The sequence below is a fragment of the Pelodiscus sinensis genome, chromosome 7 (genome assembly GCF_049634645.1).
Source record: "Pelodiscus sinensis isolate JC-2024 chromosome 7, ASM4963464v1, whole genome shotgun sequence".
NCBI lineage: Eukaryota > Metazoa > Chordata > Testudines > Trionychidae > Pelodiscus > Pelodiscus sinensis.
This window is the reverse complement of record NC_134717.1, coordinates 10,878,130-10,900,641: the sequence shown is the minus strand read 5'-3', so window position 1 is coordinate 10,900,641 and position 22,512 is coordinate 10,878,130. Positions and strand designations below refer to the sequence as shown.

At 41.8% G+C, this 22,512-nt stretch overlaps 1 protein-coding gene across 9 annotated transcripts in view; it reads right to left on the bottom strand.

The window, feature by feature from the left end:
• KALRN (kalirin RhoGEF kinase) overlaps window positions 1-22,512 on the bottom strand; it is a 790,448-nt gene that overhangs the window by 212,656 nt on the left and 555,280 nt on the right. For all 9 annotated transcript variants that reach the window (XM_075933149.1, XM_075933142.1, XM_075933143.1 and 6 more), the window contains 6 exons: window positions 19,283-19,375; window positions 16,782-16,893; window positions 15,486-15,676; window positions 15,006-15,107; window positions 13,855-13,997; window positions 11,575-11,677 (listed from right to left, as the gene is read on the bottom strand). In XM_075933149.1, coding sequence (XP_075789264.1) covers window positions 11,575-11,677; window positions 13,855-13,997; window positions 15,006-15,107; window positions 15,486-15,676; window positions 16,782-16,893; window positions 19,283-19,375 — 744 coding nt within the window. The remainder of the gene's footprint in view (window positions 1-11,574; window positions 11,678-13,854; window positions 13,998-15,005; window positions 15,108-15,485; window positions 15,677-16,781; window positions 16,894-19,282; window positions 19,376-22,512) is intronic.

Here is a 22,512-nt window from a genome sequence, read left to right as displayed (position 1 = left end):
TGGTCTTTTCCAAAAATTTCCTGGAGAAGGATTCCCCAAGCAACCCTTACAATATGTACACATATGCACGGTAAACCCCAGGCTTTATCATCATTTATAATCATTGGATTTTTCAGGGACAAAATATAAATATGTCAAGCAGCAGCTATTTGATACACATTTGATTGTCATTGCTGTTGATGCCATCTAGGACTTGAAGATGGCACTATCCATACACATGAGAAAGAAAAAGAAAAAAATGTCCCATTCTCCCTACTTGTGGGAAAGGTCATTTGCTAATATAACACCTTAGCCACAGGCCACTGTGCACCATCTCTGGTGATGAGAAAACAGTTAATAATCCTTTTCTTGATTATCATTTTTTAAGTTTACAAAAGAGTGAGGGAAATGCCTGGGATGTCAGAATCTAAAGGTCAATTTGTTCTTGCAGTTCTAGTCCCAACATCGTAGCAACTGCAGATTATGGTAAGGAGTCCCCTTGAACTAGAAGTCAAGGTTTTAGAATTTTTCTCAAAAACATTCTTCAATTTGAGCTTTTCATGAGCAAGAAAACAGACAAAAGAGATGCAAAAGTTACTTGTACACCAGAAATCTCCAGTCATGGACTGTTACATGCCCACATAAACATACTGATAATTTTCTCTATACATTTTTTTTGCAGAGAAAAAAATCTTTTGAATAATTATGAATTCACAGTGTTTGTGGGCTGACTGGTATCTTAGATGCCGGGAGGGAAAAACAGGCTTAGTCTTCCCACATCTCCCAGTAGCCAGGTTTTAGAAAACCTTGGCAGAATTTCAATATATTACAAAAGGTCTACAAAGTCCTCAGCCAGAAGGATGCTTAACCAGCGGGAAAAACAGAATTAAATCTCTTTTTAATTTTGGAGCTCTCTTGCATTTCCTCTGGCTATGCAACTGGTTCAGTAGCAGCAGCACAAATCACTTTAAAACATCTGACAGCCTCAAACAATGTGTGTGTGCCTTGTAACAATGTGAAACTTTTTACCAGGTGAGAATCTCCCAATGGTTCACATGAAGTAGAGCCTCAAGTCGAGAGGTTACTATTAATGAGACTATAGGTAAAGAGATTTTCACAAAGAAACCTGGCAAAAGTACAGAAGGCATGCTTTCAATTTGCTACACTAGATATTTAGTTTCATAATCTCATATAATCTGATCACCACCACAAACGCATTGCCAAATGGTTCCATTTCATTCTCACACCTAAACATTTTACATTCAACAACCCTTTGTTCAAACCATGAGATCAGCCATCCTCTTCATGGGCTACTCCGAGGAAAACAGGTTCTGGAAAAATCCACCATGAAATAAATTTTTCCATCATGGGGGAATAGCTCTGAAAAGCAGTGCTGAGGTTATGATGCAGATTTCTCTCACTGTGTCATGGGATGTGCAGCTTTAAACTCTCCCTCCTGCCTTCCTTGGGAACTGCGTTAGGGAGCTTGGCCTGGATAGAAGGCACTCACTGCTTTAGGGTTTCTCAGAAGCATCATTTCACCTCTGCTACACCAGCCATTGTGCAACCTGAGAAGTATGTTACATGATGTGGAAAAAGCATCCTGTGCATAAAACAAGCACGTGGCTCCTGGAAGTGTGCAGGACACAGATGTTCTGTACCTTTCACATTAAGTACTTCCCTTTCCAGAAATCAGTATTTTTCATTGGATCATCTTGTGCCATATATTTCTGTCTCCAAACCTGCAGAATGCTCTCTGAAAGGATTAATTTAGCCACAGGCCAATTCCCCCATCCCATCAGTATCATCTGGATACAGTTACCTATCCTGTAGCTGTTGCTGTGGCCTTTTAAATTTCTCCTTGCCTGCAGCTGAACTTCTTTGCAAAGAAAAGTCACTCTGTCAAAGAGACACCAAGACTATGTCTACACTCACGGCAAGAGTAATATGCAAATGAGGCTAAGCATGGAATATCGCTGAGCCTCATTTGCATACCTAATGAGCCACCATTTTTTTCAGAAGAGGCTCTTGCGCAAGAAGGAGTGTCTACACTACCCCTTCTTGCGCGAGAAAAATCCTCTTGCGCAATGCCGTTCTTCCTGAAAAGTAATAGGTGTAATGGCATTGCGCAAGAGGGTTTTTCTTGCACAAGAAGGGGTAGTGTAGATGCTCCTTCTTGCGCAAGAGCCTCTTCTGAAAAAAATGGTGGCTCATTAGGTATGCAAATGAGGCTCCGCAATATTCCATGCTTAGCCTCATTTGCATATTACTTGTGCAAGAAGCCGCGAGTGTAGACATAGCCCCAGTGTGGTGTTATTTTCTTCAGCTTCAGGTTATACTATCTGCTAAATTCTAGTTAGCGCAGTCTTGTGCACAGAGTACATATCTGGGAGCCAGGAAGCTTGGATTTCTAATTTCTAACCTGCTTTATGATTTTGAGCAAGTAGCTTCTTTTCTCTGTGCCTTAATTTCTTCCTTTATAAATGTGCACAGAATTTACTAGAGCTAGATGGGATGATTTTGTGACAGAAAATGTCTATTTCACAGAACAGAAATTTTCCACAGAAAAATTTTAATTTTGCTGAATATATTTTGAATTTTTCCAATGACAACACCATGGCTGCCCGTGAAAGGCTCTTGTGGCTTGACGGCTATCATGCGCCATTTATTCTTGGCTGAGAGTATGACTTCAAGGGGTAATAGATAGCTGTGGTAGTTTAGAGCTGCCTTGAGGCTGTTTTAAGCTACATTTGTGCTAAGACCACAGCAGAATGAGCTCCAGTGTCTAGAAGTCTCAACTGGCTTTTTTGGAGCTTTCCCTCCCTAGAAGCAGCTAGCTGGTACTGAGCGCAGCTCAGAAGCTAATTAAATCACCACAGATATGCTGTAAGGATTAAACATGTGCCACACAACACAGTTTGAAGATTAAAAGGACCAGGTAAGTGCTAATTATTTTTATTTGATGGTGGAACTTCACAAGCACTAGAAACTCCCACCGGCCATTCAAAATAGAGTAGCTAATCACCAATGAGAAAAAAAATTTCAAAGTGTTCTGTGTAAGAAACACACACAAAGCCTTGTTCTCTCAGCTAATTTGTAGATGTACATTTCCACCCAGGCACTGCTTTAAAGTTTAGAGTTGGAAACTCACAGGACTTGTGTGGGCCAGAGAAAGGACAATATCATCAATGTACATTTCCCGTCATGGGAAAAGTGCTCAAATTCTGCTCCCGAGTGGGTGACATTATTTCAGATTTCAACTACTGCAAGAGAATTGCCTGTGGCTTCAGAGATGCCACTTCTTTGAGTTGCCAAAGGATGCTTTACTTCCTCTCTGCACCAGATGTGCTGCCCCTCCCAGCTGTCCGCTCTGCTCCTGGGTGCCAGCCCTGGCCACTGGCTCTGCACCTGACCCCGATCAGAGCTGTGCTCTCCGGTGTTGGCCCCGCTGCCTCCAGACCTTTTGGGCTATGCTCCTCACTGCACTGGCACCAGCCAGAGGCTGTGCTTCCGCCCCCGGCCCAGGTTGCAATCCTGGGCACCAGTCCAGGCTGTGCTCCTGGCCACTGACCCTGCTACCTCTGGCTCAGCTGGGGCTGCGCTCCCCACTGCCAGCCCGCCAGGGCTGTGCTTCCCACCACCAGCCCAGACCCTGAACCTGGCCATCCCGGGCTCTCTGGTCCAGCAATATCTGCACCACAGATGTTTCCAGACCAGAGAGTCTCAGATTTTAGCGGTTCACCCTGTACCACAGATGTGGATCGCAGATGTCAGGACCACAGTATTATGAATCTTCTGGAATAAGGATTAAGGCCATTTCTAAATGAAGAGATATAGTCTTTGTTGTATATTTTATAGTATTTAAACATTCCAGTGCTTTTTTTCAGAACTAAAGACAATATGTATGGGAGGAGGACTGTTCTACCCAGCATCTCCAAACAGAAGATCAATCAGCAGGAATCAATCCAACTTCCTTAAAAATAGCCATGTCTCAAAACCAGTAGATTTAAAGCAGGCTGGAATGTCTTTCACATTAGCATCTTCTTTGTGCGGGTTCCTCAAGCCATGCATCTATCTTCCAGGGACTTAATCCCAACTGAAGCTTTTGTATAGTTTGTTTACGAGGATTTACTGTACACGACAAGAGCATAGAATGGGTTTACTTTATAGATCAGTGGTCACCAACAAGTAGATTGGGATCTACTGGTATACGCATTTTAGAGCCTCTGACAGGTGATCCTGACTGGTTTGGCCTGGAGGTTATCAAGTCCCAGCACTTCAGCTGCCCCTCCTCTCACTGCTGCACATCTCCTCTCCTTTGCCTTGGAGCTATCTCCTGCTTAGCATGCAGGGTGGAGGAGGTAGAAAAGAGGGACACTGATCTAAGGGTCTCTCCCCCACCCCGCACCCTGTATCCCATCTCCACAGAGAAAGGGGACACAATGGGACTCAGAATGGACCGAGTTGTCCTATGTCCAAACATGCTCAGCATACATAAAGGGGCAATTTGAATCTCTCTCACACAATATGTGTCTCTGTCAAATATACATTGTGTCATTCACACTCCCTTCCCAACCCAACACATACTTGTGGTTTTATTTCTGTTACTTCTTTCAAGGTGTGTTATTTTAGGTTTTTGACGGGTCTGGACATTTCATAGTTTTTATTTCTCTCTCATACTTAAATTTAATTATTTGAGTAATGAGTTCTAAAATGCCTAACCTGTCATGGCTGGAGTAATTATCCCTCTGGCAATTAAAAAAAAATTATATCTAGGTTTTCAGTTTCTATTGGCGGTGCACATTATCTCGATATTGGTGCACATAACAAAACTCATCCCCTCTAGTTTTTTCCATCCATGTGCAGAACATGCACACCTGGCTCAATCTCCGGGAGACTCCTGCAGCCAAATCGGAAGAGCTACCACTGACAGTTGGGCAGTACAGCAGGGTTAAGGCAAACTCCCCCTTGCCCTGGCCCTGGACTATTCCTGGATGCAGCTGGCACAACCCTGCATTCCCTGGGGGAGGCAGGACAAGGGGTTTCCACAGTTACCCTGGCCTGCAGGAATTGTCCTTGCAGCTCCAGTGGCTGGGAATGAGGAACCACAGCCAATGAGAGGTATGGGGGTGGTGTCTCCAGATGGGGGGCAGTGCACAGACCCACCTGCACCTTCCCCATAAGGAGCCACTGGCTGGACATGCCAGCCAGTTTCGGGAGTGGAGCAGGGCCAGGGTGGGGGTGAGCTTGCCTTAGTCTCACTGCACTACCACCCAGGAGCCACCTGCTGGAGCCCCATCCTCAACCCCTGCACCGGCCCTGAGCCACTCCCATATCCAAACTGCCTCCCACAGCGTGCACCTTGAACCCTTCCTGCACCCCATTCTCCTGTCCCAGGCTCAGCCTCTCCCATACTCTGCACTCCTCAGCCCAAGACCAGACCCTGCACCTCAACCTCTTACCCCAAACTGGTGAACGTGAATGATTAGGGATGGTGGGGAGAATGGAGTGAGTAGGACGAGGCCTCAGAGAAGGGGTGGGGCAAAGGCAGGGCCTCAGAGAAGAAGGAGGGGCAAGGGTATTTGGGTTTGAGGTAGAGCCTGGATTGCACTTAAACTCAAAAAGTGACCATGTTTTTAAAAAGGTTGGAGACAACTGTTGTAGAGGGTGACGAACTAACTTCGGTGTAGTATATCACACTGGCCCCGACTCAAGCATTTACAGAAGGTTCTGTTTGCTATAATATTGCTCATTTCTGTTGTTTCTGTTTTCCAATTCTATGTACAGCACAGAGTGCCTACTTTTCTCATACAAAACATTTTCTCAAATGGAGAAAAGAGTGTTTTTTTTTAAATATCCGTCAGAACACAGGTTTTACATATCCCCCTATGTCGTTTAACATTTCTTTCTTTCTTTCTTTCTTTCTTTCTTTCTTTCTTTCTTTCTTTCTTTCTTTCTTTCTTTCTTTCTTTCTTTCTTTCTTTCTTTCTTTCTTTCTATAATGAAGGGAGTTCAAAGATACACTTTGGAAACCCAAGTTTTTTGCTACATGAAGTATTTGTAGTTTGGTGGTAGTCATTATCACCACCTTTATACAGTGGCTTCTATAATAAAATCCAAGAAATATGATTAAAAACATTAAAATATTAAGAATCAGTGCCCAGGTCCAGGAAGTTACTTAAGCACTTGCCTAACTTTAAGCATGAGTAACCCCATTGCTATCAGTGAGACTATTCATTCGCATATTTAAAACAGTACTGCCAATCCCTCTCACTGAAAGAATCACGAGTCAGGCCCTTCATAAGCACAAGATCATCATAAGAGTCATGAGAATTTAATAGGGAAAAAATAAGATTCCTTTTCATTTGCCTTTCGTTTTTTAAACCCTTAGGATTCATGTTTTCCAACTTTACTCCACAGCTCCAACTGCTAGTAATTATTTTTTTGTTTACAAAAATGGACATTGAGATTGTCACATGACTCCAAGAGTTGGGGCTTTAAGAATAACATTGTACATTATTAGACTCAGTAACACATCTAAAGTCAGGCACTTATTTTCTGAATAACACTCTGGCTACGTCTACACTAGCGGGTTCTTGTGCAAGAACATCTTGCGCAAGGGTTCTTGTGCAAGAACTCTTGAACACGCCCACACTGCCATGTGCTTTTGCGCAAGAGCATCCATGGAAGTGTGCACGCTCTCTTGTGAAAGAAAACTCTGATGGCCATTTTAGCCATAGGACTTTCTTGTGCAAGAAGCCCCTGTCACACGTCTACACTGCCCTATTGCGCACTTACACTTGTTAGAAAAGAGCATAGATCTTGTGCAAGAAGCCCTCTCTTTCCCCGCTTTACTGTAAATCTTCTTGTGCAAGAGTGGGCGGGCAGTGTGGATGCTCTGCGGAAGAACGGTTGTTCTTGCGCAAGAACTCGCCCTTGTAGACATAGCCACTAAGTCTAAGAGATGCGAATGTCATTCATTACTATTATTTTATATCAGTGTTTCTCAAAGTGGTCTGTGAAACAACTTTGGCAAAGCTGCTAATTGGCTGCACTGGTGTGCTTATTTACTGGCACCATGGCCATGGAATCTTGTGGTTCCCATTAGTTCTGGTTCGCCATTTGCAGCCAAAGGAAGCCGCAGGAAGCAGTGTGGGTTGGGACACCACTTCCTGCAGCTCCCCTTGGCTGCAAATGGCAAACTGGATCAAATGGGAGCTGTGAGGCTCTGTGGCCATGGCACTGGTAAACACACCAGCACAGCCAGTTAGCAGCTTTCTCATAGTAGTTTCACACATGACTTTGAGAAGCACTGCTGTATATTATAGTGCTGCCTAAAGTCTTCAGCTGAGATCCAGGCCCAAAGTGTTGGCAAACATGCAGTGAGAGACAGTATCTGCCCTAAAAAGCTTACAATTTAAACAATAAAATGAAGGATATGAGGAGACAGAGGCATAGAGAAGTGAAGTGACTTTTCTAAGGACAAAAAGCAGGTCAGAGCCAGAGCCAGAATTAAAGTCCAGGTTATTTCCCCCCCCCCCCCCCCTTAATTCAGTGCCTTGGCACTACATTACACTATACTACCTCCTTTGCTAAGTCTTACTGTTTAATTAATCTATACTTAGAGACAATGAACATTCCTGTTCAGGTTACTGGAGTAACAGCTGTGTCAGTGTTTCCATTAAATTCTGCCCCCTTCTCTCAGGAATTAAAAGCATAGTTGTACAAAATTTGCTCTAAGGCTGAAGCTTGACATATGAGAGGAATTAAACTTATTCTCAACCAGGAGAGATTTGGTTTTTTTAAAATAAAATCTGAAATAAATGTGTGTGGCTATCAGCTGAAGGGCGTGAACAAATACAAGTGTTAGAATATTGTTGGCACTGCAAAAACTCAAAAATTTCTGTGGCTGTTTTAGCCCAAAATGACGCATGTCATTCATTTCCCCTAACATTCAATTATGCACTGGGTAATCCCCAGGCATAATGGCTGGTGTTAAGAAAAGGACAACGTGTGTTGGGTTTAGCTTTGAATTTTCTTGATCTTAGAAGACTGTGTCAACCTTATCATTTCTAGTGAAGAGTTAATATATAAATGTTCCAATGCATATTGATCTGTCCCTCAACTGGCTGACATGTTGCTAATGCTAACACATGAAGTAGCTTTGCAAGACAGAAACAGACTGTGAGGGACTCCAAGAAGATCTCACCAAACTGAGTGATTGGGCAACAAAATGGCAAATGAAATTTAATGTGGGTAAGTGTAAAGTAATGCACATCGGGAAAAATAACCCCAACTATATGTACAGTATGATGGGGGCTAATTTGACTACGACAAATCAGGAAAGAGATCTTGGAGTTATCGTGGACAGTTCTCTGAAAACTTCCACGCAGTGTGCAGCGGCGGTCAAAAAGGCAAATAGGATGCTAGGAATTATTAGGAAAGGCATATAAAATAAGACCCAGAATATCTTACTGCCCCTGTATAAAAACTATGGTACGCCCACATCTTGAATACTGTGTACAGATGTGGTCTCCTTACCTCAAAAAAGATATTTTAGCCTTGGAAAGGGTTCAGAAAAAGGCAACTAAAATGATTAGGGGTTTGGAACGGATCCCATATGAGGAGAGGTTAAAGCGACTGGGACTTTTCAGTTTAGAAAAGAGGAGACTGAGGGGGGATATGATAGAGGTCTATAAAATCATGAGTGGTGTGGAGAGGGCCAATAAAGAAAAGTTATTTATTAGTTCCCTAAATAGAAGAACTAGAGAACACCAAATGAAATTAATGGGTAGCAGGTTTAAAACTAATAAAAGAAAGTTCTTCTTCACACAGCATGTAGTTAACCTGTGGAACTCCTTGCCAGAGGAGGCTGTGAAGGTTAGGATTATAATAGAGTTTAAAGAGAAGCTAGATAATTTCATGGAGGTTAGGTCCATAAAAGGCTATTAGCCAGAGGATAAAATGGTGTCCTTGGCCTCTGTTTGTCAGAGGCTGGAGAGGGATGGCAGGAGAGAAATCGCTTGATCATTGTCTTCGGTCCACCCTCTCTGGGGCACCTGGTGTTGGCTACTGTCGGCAGACAGGATACTGGGCTAGATGGACCTTTGGTCTGACCCAGTACGGCCGTTCTTATGTTCTTATGTTATGTTCTTATTTGTAAAGGAGGTTTTTATGAAGAGATAATGTGTTGCTTTTAAAGGGGGAGCCTCTCCATGATTTCTTCAGGATTTAATCCATTCAGGAAACATGAAGAGAGGCTTCACTGAGGTCACAGAATGAAGGGCTTCATTTGGAACAAATCTCAGAGTCTAAATCTGATTTCACTAACGCCAGAGTAACTCTACTAACTTCAGTGGAGTTGTATGGTGACGGAGTGTTATTTACATCTCACAGGTTTGTTACATATCTGTGCCAGAGCAGTGCTGTTATCTGCAACACATGAATACATTATGCTGCATATGTTACAGAATTTACTCAAGCGTCAGCAGCTGTGTCAAGAAAGCTGAGCCGGGGGCACACTGGAGAGCAGCTGCAGCTTTTCTGAGATCTGCCCCAAAGCTCTCTGATCATTTACTGTTGGTCAATCTTAGAAGATAAACCACTGACACCTCCCCATCCGAAAGAGACCTCACTCCAGTTCTCATGTAAGAAAAGCACCACACATGAGGGCCGATATTTCTTCAAGACCCATTCTAAAATCCCCCAAAGACCCAGAAAATTGTTCCACTTTTAGAAAGGCTAATGTAAGGAGCACAGTACTCTGTTAGGTCTCAGTATTCTTTTGGGGTCTGCAGGATCAGGACCTCAGTGTTTAAAGTATGAGTGTATGGAAATATGAAGAGCAGATACTGACATGAGATAATTAAATATACACCATTCCTCAGTATAAAGGTGCTCCAAGGCAGCACTGTGAATGCTAAACTCTCCTCACCCTATTCCCACAATTAGAGTCATTGATGTCAAGGGCCTATTTTAGCAGGATTTGGCTTTGGGTCTATAGCTCTGATTCATCAAAACACTTGAGTACACAGTTAGCTTTAAGGACATGCTTCCATCTATTTCTGTTCAGCAAAACACTTATCCATGCCCTTAACTATAGACAGGACATAGGCAAATGGTTAAAGTGAACCATGCTCTCAAGAGCGTTGCTGAATTGGAATATTTATAAGCTGCAGAGGGGTAGTTGAGTTAGCCTGTAACTGGAAAAACGTAAAAGCCAACGAATACTCTAGCAGCACCTTAAAGACTAACAAAACATGTAGATGGTATCATGAGCTTTTGTGGGTACAACCGACTTCTTCAGATGAAACATTTATATCAGGAATAAGAGGCGAACAATACCAAAATGCAGAAAAAATCAGTGTAAATCAAAGACATGAAAAAATTTATTTTCCAGCACCTAGCAAGTTATTCACCTAGTTTCAGTAGCTTTTGGAACTTATACAGATTGTATAATACAGACATCTTGATTAGTTACTGGTGAAACAGGAGAGCAATAAAGGCATGTTCCAATAACATATTACCTTGGGGCCTTTTATCATTCATTTACAATGTATTTCTTTTTCTGAAATATTGGAGCTCACTGGTGAGCTTGATAACTACAGATACAATCTTGTAATTGCAAAGGCATTTTCTATTCAGTGCCACTAGCAGCACGATAAAAACACTGACAAGCACACATCCCCTAGCTAGGTGATCCTGGAAAGTTCATTATTTTGCAAGTTTTCATCAGTTTCGAAACCAAACAGGTGAAAAAGCATAAATGGTCTTTTGCAGGATCTAAAAAATCCAACTATGTTAAATGGAATAAATTATTATTAGTCAACATCACTGTTGAATCAGTGCTCCTGGAAACTGGAAATATGGCCAAAGATCACAGTTGGAGGAATTAGGACAATATACACAAGTCAATCCTCATACCAGTAATGGCACACCCAAACAACCAAACCCTCTGATTGTTCAATAAATAACACAATCACATGCACAGAACAACATACAAGATTAAAACGGAATCTAACGAGCCTCAAGGGTGCCACAGATGTGTTCCACCATATGTCAAGAAGGAATGGATTCCAGAATTACAGAATCTGGAAGAGAAGAAGGCCTCCCAGCCTCTCATGATTACACAATAGGGAGCAGCTTGCATTTCAGTCTTGTTCTGTTAATTGCTGTGTGTGCATCTATGGACCATCCAATAGACTACTTTTTGGCACTAATATGGCAATTATAGAAGATAACCAACTGTCTGGCAATTCACAATCTGGCTCACTCTGGGACAGAGTTAATAAGAAAAAAAGTTGCTCTGGGCTGTGTTATTTCATGGCCTACTCAACCTCTCAGTTTTAACACACAGGATACATGCTGCACCTCAGAGCCAGTAACAAGAGGGGCTAACCGTGTACCACAGTAATACTGAGGAGTAGCATAAGAATAGCCAGATTTTTAATACCTCAGCAAAGGGATTCCCAAGTGTAATATAGCTAAAGAACCTCCATAAAGAGTTAGTTTTTTGGTCTCTCTTTCTATTCTGCTTCTACCCCAAATTCTCCTGGGAGGAGTTATATGCAGTGCATATTCAGCGGTAGATCCTACCTTGTCACTGTCCACTGTGTTCTGTGAAGTCCTGGATGCAATGGAAATGGTATCAGGCTGACTGCTCCCATCTCCTTGGCTGTCTGCATCATCTACTCCATCTCTGCAAGGAGAGAAAAAGAAAACAGCCCTGTTAACTTAAAGCGCCAGCCTTGGGAAGTGCAAAAATTCATAGGTGGATTTGAGAACTGCCAATTCAGCACATCAGGGCAAGCTTTGTGCTAAGATTACTCCACTGATGAAGCTCATATTATTCCATGCTGTGTAATTTAAAATTATGTCACCTCTGCTGTAGGGTTAGAATTTTGCATGTTATCACCATGTTTATTGCTGGAATAGGAATGGCTGTTGTGTCCATATTTACAGCAACAAAAGCCTTGCTCCTGGAAATAGCTCCCTAATAAGGGTGGTAGGCAGATATTCCACTTATGTTAGATTTCTCACTTAACCAAAACCGGCTATCCAAATTACAGTATTGCTGTTCACGACACAAAAGTGAAGGAGTCTCACTGTAATCCACATTTTTGAGGGTTTAAAATTAGGATAAAAATGATAGGCTTGTAAAACTAAGACTTGTAAAAATAAATAAATAAATAAGAAAATAAATAACCAGATCAGTCTGCTGGCATAGGATATTTCTTCCTTCTAGAAATGCCTTTCTTTTGAATCTTTCTCCCCCTCTGTTTAAAATGTTGTTACTGAGATTAGTACACAACAGTATGAGGGTAAGGATGCTGGAAATGTTAGGGGGACAGTCTGTGGTTTAGTTTCCTACTCTGCCACAGATTTCCTGTGAAACTGCAGGCACATCACTTGGGTCTGGATGGTTAAAGGTTATGTGGGTGTTGCTCCACTCAGCCTGGCAGAAGTGACTTAGACATTCGGAAGTCCCACTGACTTTCAATGACTTACGCTCCTAAGTGCCTAGCTCACTTTTGAAAATGAGGCTTAAGCTCCTAAATCAGTTAGATGTTGCAATATTAAGTGACACAACACTTAATCACCTTTAAAAATCTGGATCTTAGCCACTTTGTGCCTTAGTTCCCTGTCAGTAAAATGGGGAAACGGGGATCAAAGCATTGACTTATTTCTCAGAGATGTTATAAAAATGAACATATTAAAGATTGAGAGGAGCTCAATGGAGGCTCTATAATACTTCAGACAGACTGACAGACTGATTCTACATGGGCTCATCGGGGTCTATTCTAATGGATCCCAATGCAGGATTGGAACCTTATTTAACACAGTGAAAGGAACAATGTTTTGTATCATTTTTTAACCAAGTATTCCACATTATTGTCCATAAAAGTCGTCTTCTTATTTCTTATTACTTGTCATTCATATACTATCAGGACCACCTATTATTTTTATTGTCACATGGTACATAAAATTGATCAAGAAAAAAGATTATGCAGATGCTTGCTTGTGAGAAGTAGACTCGTCTTCAGATTAGACTGGCAAGAGAAACATCCTTGGATTCAATGGATAATTTTGTTCCAGCAGTTAATTCACTGTAAGTTTACATCTCTCTAGTAGTTTTGTGGGGAGGGTGAATATTTTTATTTGAAAAAGTCTGGTTGGTTTCTACAGAAAAGGCTTTCATTACATTTTTAATTCCATTTCATGGTCAAAAATCAAAGTTTGTAAAAAATCAAAGTTATAGTAAAAAATTCTATGTGAATCTAGTAAAAAGCTAACAGATACGGTCCTGCTCATTTGAGGAAGTGGGCTTTGCCCACAAAAGCTCCATGATACTATATATATTTGTTAGTCTGTGAGCCCTGGTTTACACTAGAGAGTTATTTCAGAATAATTCCCCTTATTTTGAAATAGCAAGCGGAGCATTCACAATACCAAACCCGTTATTTCAAACTAAGGAGCTGGTTATTTTGAAATCTGTATTCCTGCTTTCCTGGGGGAACAAGCTTATTTGGAAATAGTTATTTTGGGAGTAATTATTTCAAATTTAGTTATTTCAAAATGATTTCCTAGTGTAGACATGCCCTACGGTGTCACAGGACTACTCGTTGTTTTTAAAGACACTCTCCTTCTATGATAAAATCAAAGGAGCTTAATTGTATGTAATTAATAATGTGATCGGGTCTGTGATTTTTTTTAAATGTAACTTGACTGATTTTTTTTGCTCAAACAGTTGAAATGATTTTTTTAAATTTCTATTCAATTAACTAAGCTGAGCAAACCTGCACTGCTAAAGAAAGCAGCCCCAATAGAAAATCAAGTTCCCAAGGAGAGCATTGTTTATGGAATCATTGAGGTTACCTTTTACTGTTATTTCTCTGTTTTGCTGGTGTCTTGGGGAGCTGGATTGGCTCCTTCAAAGCTCCTTTCAAATGGATAATCCTCTCCTGAATGACTTCCCGGATATTTTTGATCCATTCCTGTTTCGTTTCAATACTGGAGGCCTGAAGTTCCAAAAGACAAAACGATAGGCACATTATAATATTCTTGTCATATCTCCGGTGTAAGAAGAGTCATAATTTGTTGATGTTAACGCGTGATGGGCTGTTTCACTGTTGGTTCTCCCCTAGGGATGGATGTGAAAGGTTAACCAACTATCCTAAACAGTGATGTCTGTGTCTCTCAGTGATGGGCCCAGCCTGGGCAATCTGTCTCAGGCTACACGCTGGCTCCCTGGGAGCGGGGCCGGCAGCCCTCTTGCCAGCTCTGCTCTCAGGGAAGCAGCTTTGCTGGGAGTGGTGACAGCAGCCCCTGCAGGTCTCACTCCCGGGGAGGCTTTGCTGTGGGCTCTTAAATAAGCTTATACTGCGGAGCCTGCAGTGTGTAACCTGTGTAAACACTAGGATTTTCAGCTCTTACATGGTTAGATTATTAAATACATTTTTTTTCATCACTATTCTCCACTCCACTGACACAGCTGCTGGAATACCTGGTAAACCTTGCAGAACTGGAAGCGTGTTTGTGCCATACCTACCTGGCAAGTTCAACAAGCAGCATGAGAGCAGTTAATCTCTGGATGTATATTTAATAAAAGAAATACAAAATGCTTTATGATGAGACAAGAGGTGATCAGTGCACAGCTAGTATTTCTCAAACAAAATATCTACTGTGAGTTCTTTAAGAATTCAATCAGCGAAATGATTGTCAGCTTTGTGGCTTTGAAGAAAAGCACTACTGCCAATGAATCCAGGGCCAATCATCTGAAGCAATTATAGTCTTGAATGTAAACAGAAATCCCAACTCAGAAGCATGCTGAGTTAGATTCTGCAGGAGCTCAACACATATGCTGTAATAGGAAGAGGACTGCAGTGGGCTGACGAACTGCATAATTAAACCTTCTTGATCTGGCTTATATATTAAGAGCCAAATTCTGGCCTTTCATTTAGCTCTGCCAGTCCTCAGTTGGAAATTTAATGCTTTGCAGGCAAAGAAAACAAGCTCAAAAGACTCACTTTCAGCACTGTTTTGTTGTCTGAGGATGGTGTCCGTCCAGACCACAAGGCGAACTTACAGGGATCTCCTTCAACGTGCTCTGTTACTCCCAGTTCTGAGGTCTAGTGAGAAGGAGAGATGACTGGAAACCATACATTATGAATGGAACCTCCTGGTTTCAAAAATTTTTACACTGGGGGTGGGAGCTCAGCTCCTTTGGTATTTACACTAATTAAATAAAATAAAAACAAAACCATAAACAAGAGATGGCAATGGAGAGGTGTTTGATCAGGTCAGATGAACCCCATTGCCACCACCCCAACCACTATGTATCCCATCATCTTTAACCTTTCCAGATGCTCTCTGCGGTTTGCTTTTCAGATACAGCAGGCTTAGTGAGCCTAAATATTCCAAACTCAATGCAAAGACAAATAAGCCTTCCCTTCTACCTCTACCTACAGAAAACAGAAACCCAGTATATTTCATGCTGGTAGACCTACCAGTAGTTTGTTCTTGTAAACATATTTAGTGTGTCCTGAAGAATCTTTAATCTCTTTGCTAAAAACCAAAGAGATTTCAAAGAGAAACAAGTGTCTCTCGCGGCCTTTCCGAATGAGAGACTTGGGATCCCACACTTGGAAGGAATCCTGAAGGATGAGTTCTCCCTGAACATCCAGGTTTTCATCAAAGCCTAAATGAAACAACAGAACATTTTATGCAGTTTTGTTCCTGGAACCAACACCCCAAATGTACAACAAAGGAGGTTTTCACTGTTCAGAGGATTACAGTGTTAGGAAAGAGTCACATGCTTTATTATGCAACTCATTCTTGAATGGATATTGAGGAAAGGCATGTCACAGTCAGAATATTGTTCACTTTATTCTCTGCTGCTCTGGATTAATTGTTTCTTTGGTATCTAGTATGTCATAGCCTAACTATACCTATTGATGTTGAATGTGTACCTTTAGTGCTTTCAGCAGTAATTGTGCATAACAACATTAATTAGGCAAGGGGAAACACTGTAAAGATTTTAATGGTGACAAGTGTATATAGGGCACTAATGTATCAAATACTGTGCATGCCACCACAAGCTTAATTACTTGTAAATGACATAATAAAGCCTTTAATAATGAACACTGTGCCATGTTCATTTTAGCTTAATTTATAATATGGTCATTATAACCAGATGTAGGTAAATCTTACGGGGTCTTTCTAGTCTCGCACCAGTGTGATGCAAGAGAAATTCCACTGGAGATAATGGAGTTATATTAGTATAAAACTGGTATGACATTAGAATTAGGCTCTATAAGTTTAGAGTTTAAGTTCAATTAATTAAAAAAAACCTTCCAGATATTTATGCAAGCCTCAGACATGCTATCCGTAGCTTTTGATTTTGAGAGGTACTGTTTCTTGTGTAAGAATATTGCATTTCTGTCTTTCATATGACACCAAAGTGAAAAACACTCAAATATTAGATTTCCAGAAATGGTTTGGCTCATTTTGATGTAAATGCCAGCAGAGTTTAGGAGGGATGGATTTTTAATTTTCCTTACTGATTTGGCCATCAGCAATTTTAATCACTATCTCATGAGGTGCTGCACAGATAGATACAATACACTGCTTTTATTGCTTGCTTGAACACTCCTCTCCTTTTCCAGGTGTGAGGAGCTAGGAAGTATCGGAGAGCAATGGACAGTCAGCAATCACAAACCTGTCACTACAAACTCTAGGCAACAAGACACCCCAGGATTCATCCCTGCATAGCTTTGCCCCTCATGATTTTGAGAATCTGCTACCTTCCAACATGCTGACATGCATGGCATCATTGGCTTTCTTGGGAACACTAAGCATCACTTCTAGGCCATCTTTGAGTTCTCCTTTGCCTTCTTCACAACAGGTTAACAGTTCCTAAGAAGAAACACAGGCCATATATTGTTAACTTCTTTTCAGGCTGAATAATGTGCACTCACTTAAATTCAGATTCCATCTCCCAGCCTAATATGTGGTCTCCATGCAATGCTGCATCAGGTTAATTAAAAGTGAGATTTTAAATGGATGAAAGTTAATTGCATGAAAGGCCATGTGGACACTCATAGGGTATGTCTACACTATCCTCCTAGTTCGAACTAGGAGGGTAATGTAGGCATACCGCACTTGCAAATGAAGCCCGGGATTTGAATTTCCCAGGCTTCATTTGCATAAGCGGGGAGCCGCCATTTTTAAAACCCCGCTGGTTCGAACCCCGTGCAGCGCGGCTACATGGGGCACGAACTAGGTTGTTCGAACTAGGCTTCCTAGTTCGAACTACCGTTTCTCCTCATTTCACTCCTCAAACTTACTGTACAAACCACAACAAAACAAAACAAAACAAAACAAAAACACCACACTTCTATCTCCCTTGGATTTTCCCTGTCTTTCCTTTTTTCTCTTAGGGCTAGATTGAATGTTCAGAGCTCAGTTCCTAGGAAGAATCAATCTGTTTGTGTCTACTAATCCTCTTCATGCATCTTTTCTTCTGTCATTTGTAAAGCACCACAATGTTTCCCCTCAGAAGTTCTTTTTTTCCCCTCCAAAACATTTTTTCTCCAAAATATTTCTCTTTTCCAATTTAGTCTTTCTTTCCCTCTCTCTGTTTTACAATTCAAGGTTTTATGGATGATTAAACTGTCATCAAAGTCAATAGGACTCTTTCCACTGATTTCAATAAGAGTTAGACCAGTCCCCTTTTGTCACCCCCCTTGTGTCCTCTTGGGATGGGGATTACCCTCAAATGCAAGTTGATGGTATAAACGTTTCAGAAAATGAGCTGGCAACAGACTTAATTTTTAGATATCACTCTCCATATTGAAAGTGAATTGAGAGCTCTGCCCTGCCGTGTAGGAATGCTGAATACTGTAGCACTGCATAGTATATAATACAGTGGTCCCCAACCTTTCATGGCTGCCAGGCGCCCTGGGGCGGGGCCGCTCACGCGCTGCACTTCCGGGGGCAAGGCCACGCATGTGCCGTGCGCTGGGGGTAGGGGCTGCCCACACGCCCTGAGCCCAGGGCTGGCACCGCCCATGCGCCACGCGCCCGGGGCCAGCACCACACATGTGCTGCACGCTGGAGGCGGGGCCAGCCCAGATGTTTCGGTGGGCACACATAAATGCTCTGGCAGACTTCATGGCACCTGCGGGCACCGCGTTAGGGATCACTGATATAATACATAGTAAAAGAAAGTGGCAATAAACACAAGAGAAACTGACTAGCTTATTTCTATTGGCCAGGATGGCTGAAATGCAAACGGTAAATAAACAGCATTAATGGTGAAAAGTAAATTGTAGCTTTGCAATTTTTCTAGTTTAATTGCCAATGTTATTAATGCACAAGTAAATATATTCTTTAACACATGATACTTAACCCTATGGTGTGCATTTACAAAAACTTGGTAATTTCACTGAATTGGTAAAAGAACTTGTTGGGCTTTTATGGTTGAAAAATTGGCTTGAATTTTCTAGAGGCAATATCATATCAATTTATGATTTTCACACCATTTCACGAGACAAATGGTCTGGGTGGACCAATTTCTCCTCTGCCAGCATTCGCTGTGCAGTCACTTACAAAAGGTCTGAAAGCCACCAGCAGATAGGCATGGCAATGTTCGCACACATTTTGTACTAGATCTGTTTTCAGAACACTCCTGTGAGGTGGGAAGTGGAGCCCTATGATGCAGACTAATTACGTAACAGGTTTTTAAAGGTGTTTTTGATGCCTAACTCCCACTGTCCAACACTACACAAGAAGACCGTTGGAGTAAGGACTTGAACTTAGGTCTCCCTAACCACTGGATAACCCTTCTTCTTGAGTCAGATTCTTATTTACAGCTTTTTTCCTGGTCCAACTTAATTCCACCTCAGCATCAGATCAGCTGTACTAGTTGTCGTGTTAGCAAGTGAGGAGTGAGCCAAAGCTCCATCCACTCCTGGCCCCTCTACTCCATCCTCTGCCATCTTTGTAGAAGGGAGGCCCACCTACAGCAGCTGTTCAAATCCCTGTCTGTATGATTTGTCTGTAGGATTTGACAATGCAGTTAGCTTCCTAAGAGGAGTAAGAGGAAGTGTTATATCCACTAACTCCCCTTACACAGGCTTACATCTAGGCTTCTAATTGAACCTAATACATCCTATCATAGTCCCCCAGATCTTGTGGCTCCAGGCCACTATTCCCTGCTAGTTAAGTTACTCTCTCGGAGACTGTCCCCCATTTGAACAATGTGGCTAATCAAACTAGATCATTAGACTAGATCATTAGTTACCTTCAGTAAAAGCTGGTATTTGGTGATCCTCTGGACAGGCTTGATTAAATAGGAGGAGATAGAGTTGGCCAGGCCATGCCTTTGTTGAATTTCCTATAGGAGGTGAAAACAAGATGCTGTTAAATACAAACAAACAAACAAACAAACAAACAAACAAAACCCTTCTACCCAGTACCAGATGGAACCACCCATAACTAATTTTAACCTGGGAGCTCTTATTTTATCTCATTTTTAGTTCACTTACAAAGATGAATGTGGTTTCATAAAGTACAGCAATATACCACAGAGCTATTTAGTGTTCTCCTCTGGTCTGTAAATAGGGAGAGCTCTGTGCAATCATTCCAGCTAGGATTCTGTCAAGTAAACAACACAGGTTTTGCCTTAGGATATATTTGTCACCGTGTAAACTGCTTTTTCCTTAGTCACGAGGGTTTAAACCAGACCCTTAACATTAAACCCTGTATTAATGTCATGTTGGGGGTGGACCTTTACCACAATTTTTTACATTCTGGATTGTTCAGTCACTTAATTACTCCAGGATGCCCTGATTCTATACTTTGGCATAACAGAGGAATGGGAGAGGCCATTGCACATCCAGTTACAGCTCCCTTATTCTCTTCCTGGAGCCTAGCCATGGGTTAAGTGAGAGCCTGCTAGGACGCTGCACCAGCTTGCTCCAGTTGGTATAGCCTCAAGGAACATTCTGCCAGCTGAGGATATAGCTAGAGCAAAATACACTGACCCGTCAACATCCCCACCCATGGCATACGCCTACAACACAAACTGTGTACTGGCTGTCACATGATTCTTTTCCTGGAAACAGCTCAGCACATTTAATTTGCATTGCTTAACTAATCTTTATCCCTTCTGTGTCCCAGCTCTGGGTGCAGTAGGACACTCAAGGATACGCCAGCCCCTGCAGATTCACTCTGGAAATGGTCACATCTGCCCAGCCCTTTTACAATGATTAAGGCCAGAATGAACCAGAGGGGGCCTAAAAGTCTTAGTCTCTGTGCAGAGAGGATTTCCCCAGCACCGCATGGAGGCAGACAGCTGCAAGGCAGCCTTGGGAGGACCCCTACACACAGCTTGTCATAGGAGCCATACAGAGCATGGGGATGAGGGAAGGAAGATCATATTGGGAGTGGGATCACAGAGCATGGCACTGTAGAGATTCTGGGCAGTGCTGCCACACAGGCTACTTAAGACAGTTACACATGGGGTTAAGGAGATACCCAGGACCAGGTTTAAAGTTACCTTTCCCCTCTTCCACTGAGCTGCAAGTTCTTGCTACATGTCTAATAAATGAAAACAGACTCTCACCCTGTATCTGATGCACTGATGCCAAAACACACAGAAAGCAAGGCAGGTGTAGATGTGCAAACATAGTGAGGAGGGCAGCAAAATTGCTGAGTGGATACAAGCTGAGTGGTGGATATGGTGAGCCAGGAGATTTAACCAGGAAAAGGCCATCCACACAATGACAAATGTGTGGAGCTGCATCCCGAGCCGTTTCTGCTGTGTGATACTGCCTATGGGGCATAAAGGAGTTCAGCTTCATCTGTGAAGTGGGATCTTTTGTAAAGCATGTGGCTGCTGGAAAGACTATAATCTCTTGAAGAATTAACTATGGCGAGACAAGGATCCTGCCTGCCTCCCGAGGAAGAAAATCTTGCCTCTAGTTCATTAGAGAAATTGCTCAAGAACACTCCATCCATGTGGAAATATGAGTCCCTGTAACACTGCCAAGGTCAGTGAATCTTACCATCTATGCTGTGTACATGCTGGTCATGCAAGTCAAAGGTGCCTGGGGCAGGTCTAAATTAACACACTGAGCTTTTTCTAAGATTGAAAGGAAAAAATTTCAAGCAAGGGGAAGAATATGGGCAACTCTTTGAACCAGAGCCTCCCTGTTTTGTACTTTCTCTGCATCCTTTTGGACATACACGCCTGTCTATGCTCTGGCCAAATTTTCCTTGACATGCTCGAACACTCCCAGAAGGAGAGCTTGCTCATGATAGTTTAAATAAGAAAGCAGTACTCAGATCTGTTATTGCTTAAACTGAGTCAGATACAGAGAAACAGTCCACAAGGCAGAGGGAAGAGAGAAACAGGGATCAACTGTTTCTTATCTATATCCCAGATCCTTAGCTGGTGTGAACTGGCATAACTCCACTGACTTCAAAGCCATGCTGATTTGCACTAGCTGGGGAGCTGGCTTCTTTGACTAATCACAATTATATCTGGTGACTCTGGAGAATATATTTCATTCAAGAACTGTCATAGAAATTCCCAATGCCACTAGACATCAGTGATCTCTGAAGGTACTGGATGAAGAAAATATTCACATTTGTAATGCTATGGTATACCCAATTAGGTATTACAGAAGAACAAATGTAACAGGTATAAGAGTTTGGTGAAGTGGGAGCAGTTAGAATTCATAGCTATTTTGAAAAGAATAAGAATGCTAGTTTCAATATACCAAGCAAATTTCAATTTCAATTTCAACTATATTCTTACCTCTTAAATTCTTCCTGTTGTTTCAGAGTTGATAAATATGGCAGTCTCCCTTACTTCCTGTCCTAAACTGGTGATTAGCAATGTCATGTGCATTTAGGGAAAGATCAATTAAATGGAGATTCCCATTGACATGAATGGGTGTTCAATGAAGTCCATTACAAGACTGCTAATTTCTTTCCATTGGTGGTTTCATTTCTGTGGTGGGTGGAGTAATTCCATTGTTTGCAAACTTTGTGCAGTGCTTTGGGATCCTCAGCATTTTTATGTACATGGGAGATTATTATTGCAGAGAGGATCTTTTTAGCAAAATGTGGTAGATAGTTTCCAAATTTCATTAGGAATTTGAACGATGAATTTAATTCCCTTTATATCATACTAAGAACCTGATTCTCCACCACCCTGCAACTTGTGCACTCATTTACACTACAGCAAAATAAATACAAAACACCACAAAATGAGAAAGTTTCACAAGCACTTTGCCCTGGGGTAAACGACTTCATAAGGTATGGAACTGTGGAGACCTTTTATCCTTCTGTGTTTCTGGCATGTCCTTTTTCTCCCTTTGCATACTAAGCTGTTTTTCAGCATAGAAGAACCCCTACGTTTGCAGCATAAAAGCATAACTGCCACTGCAAAACATCAATACGTTGAAATTTTAACTTGCAGCATTAAGCACTATCAAAAAGATTTCCAGAGAACGTACACAGCAG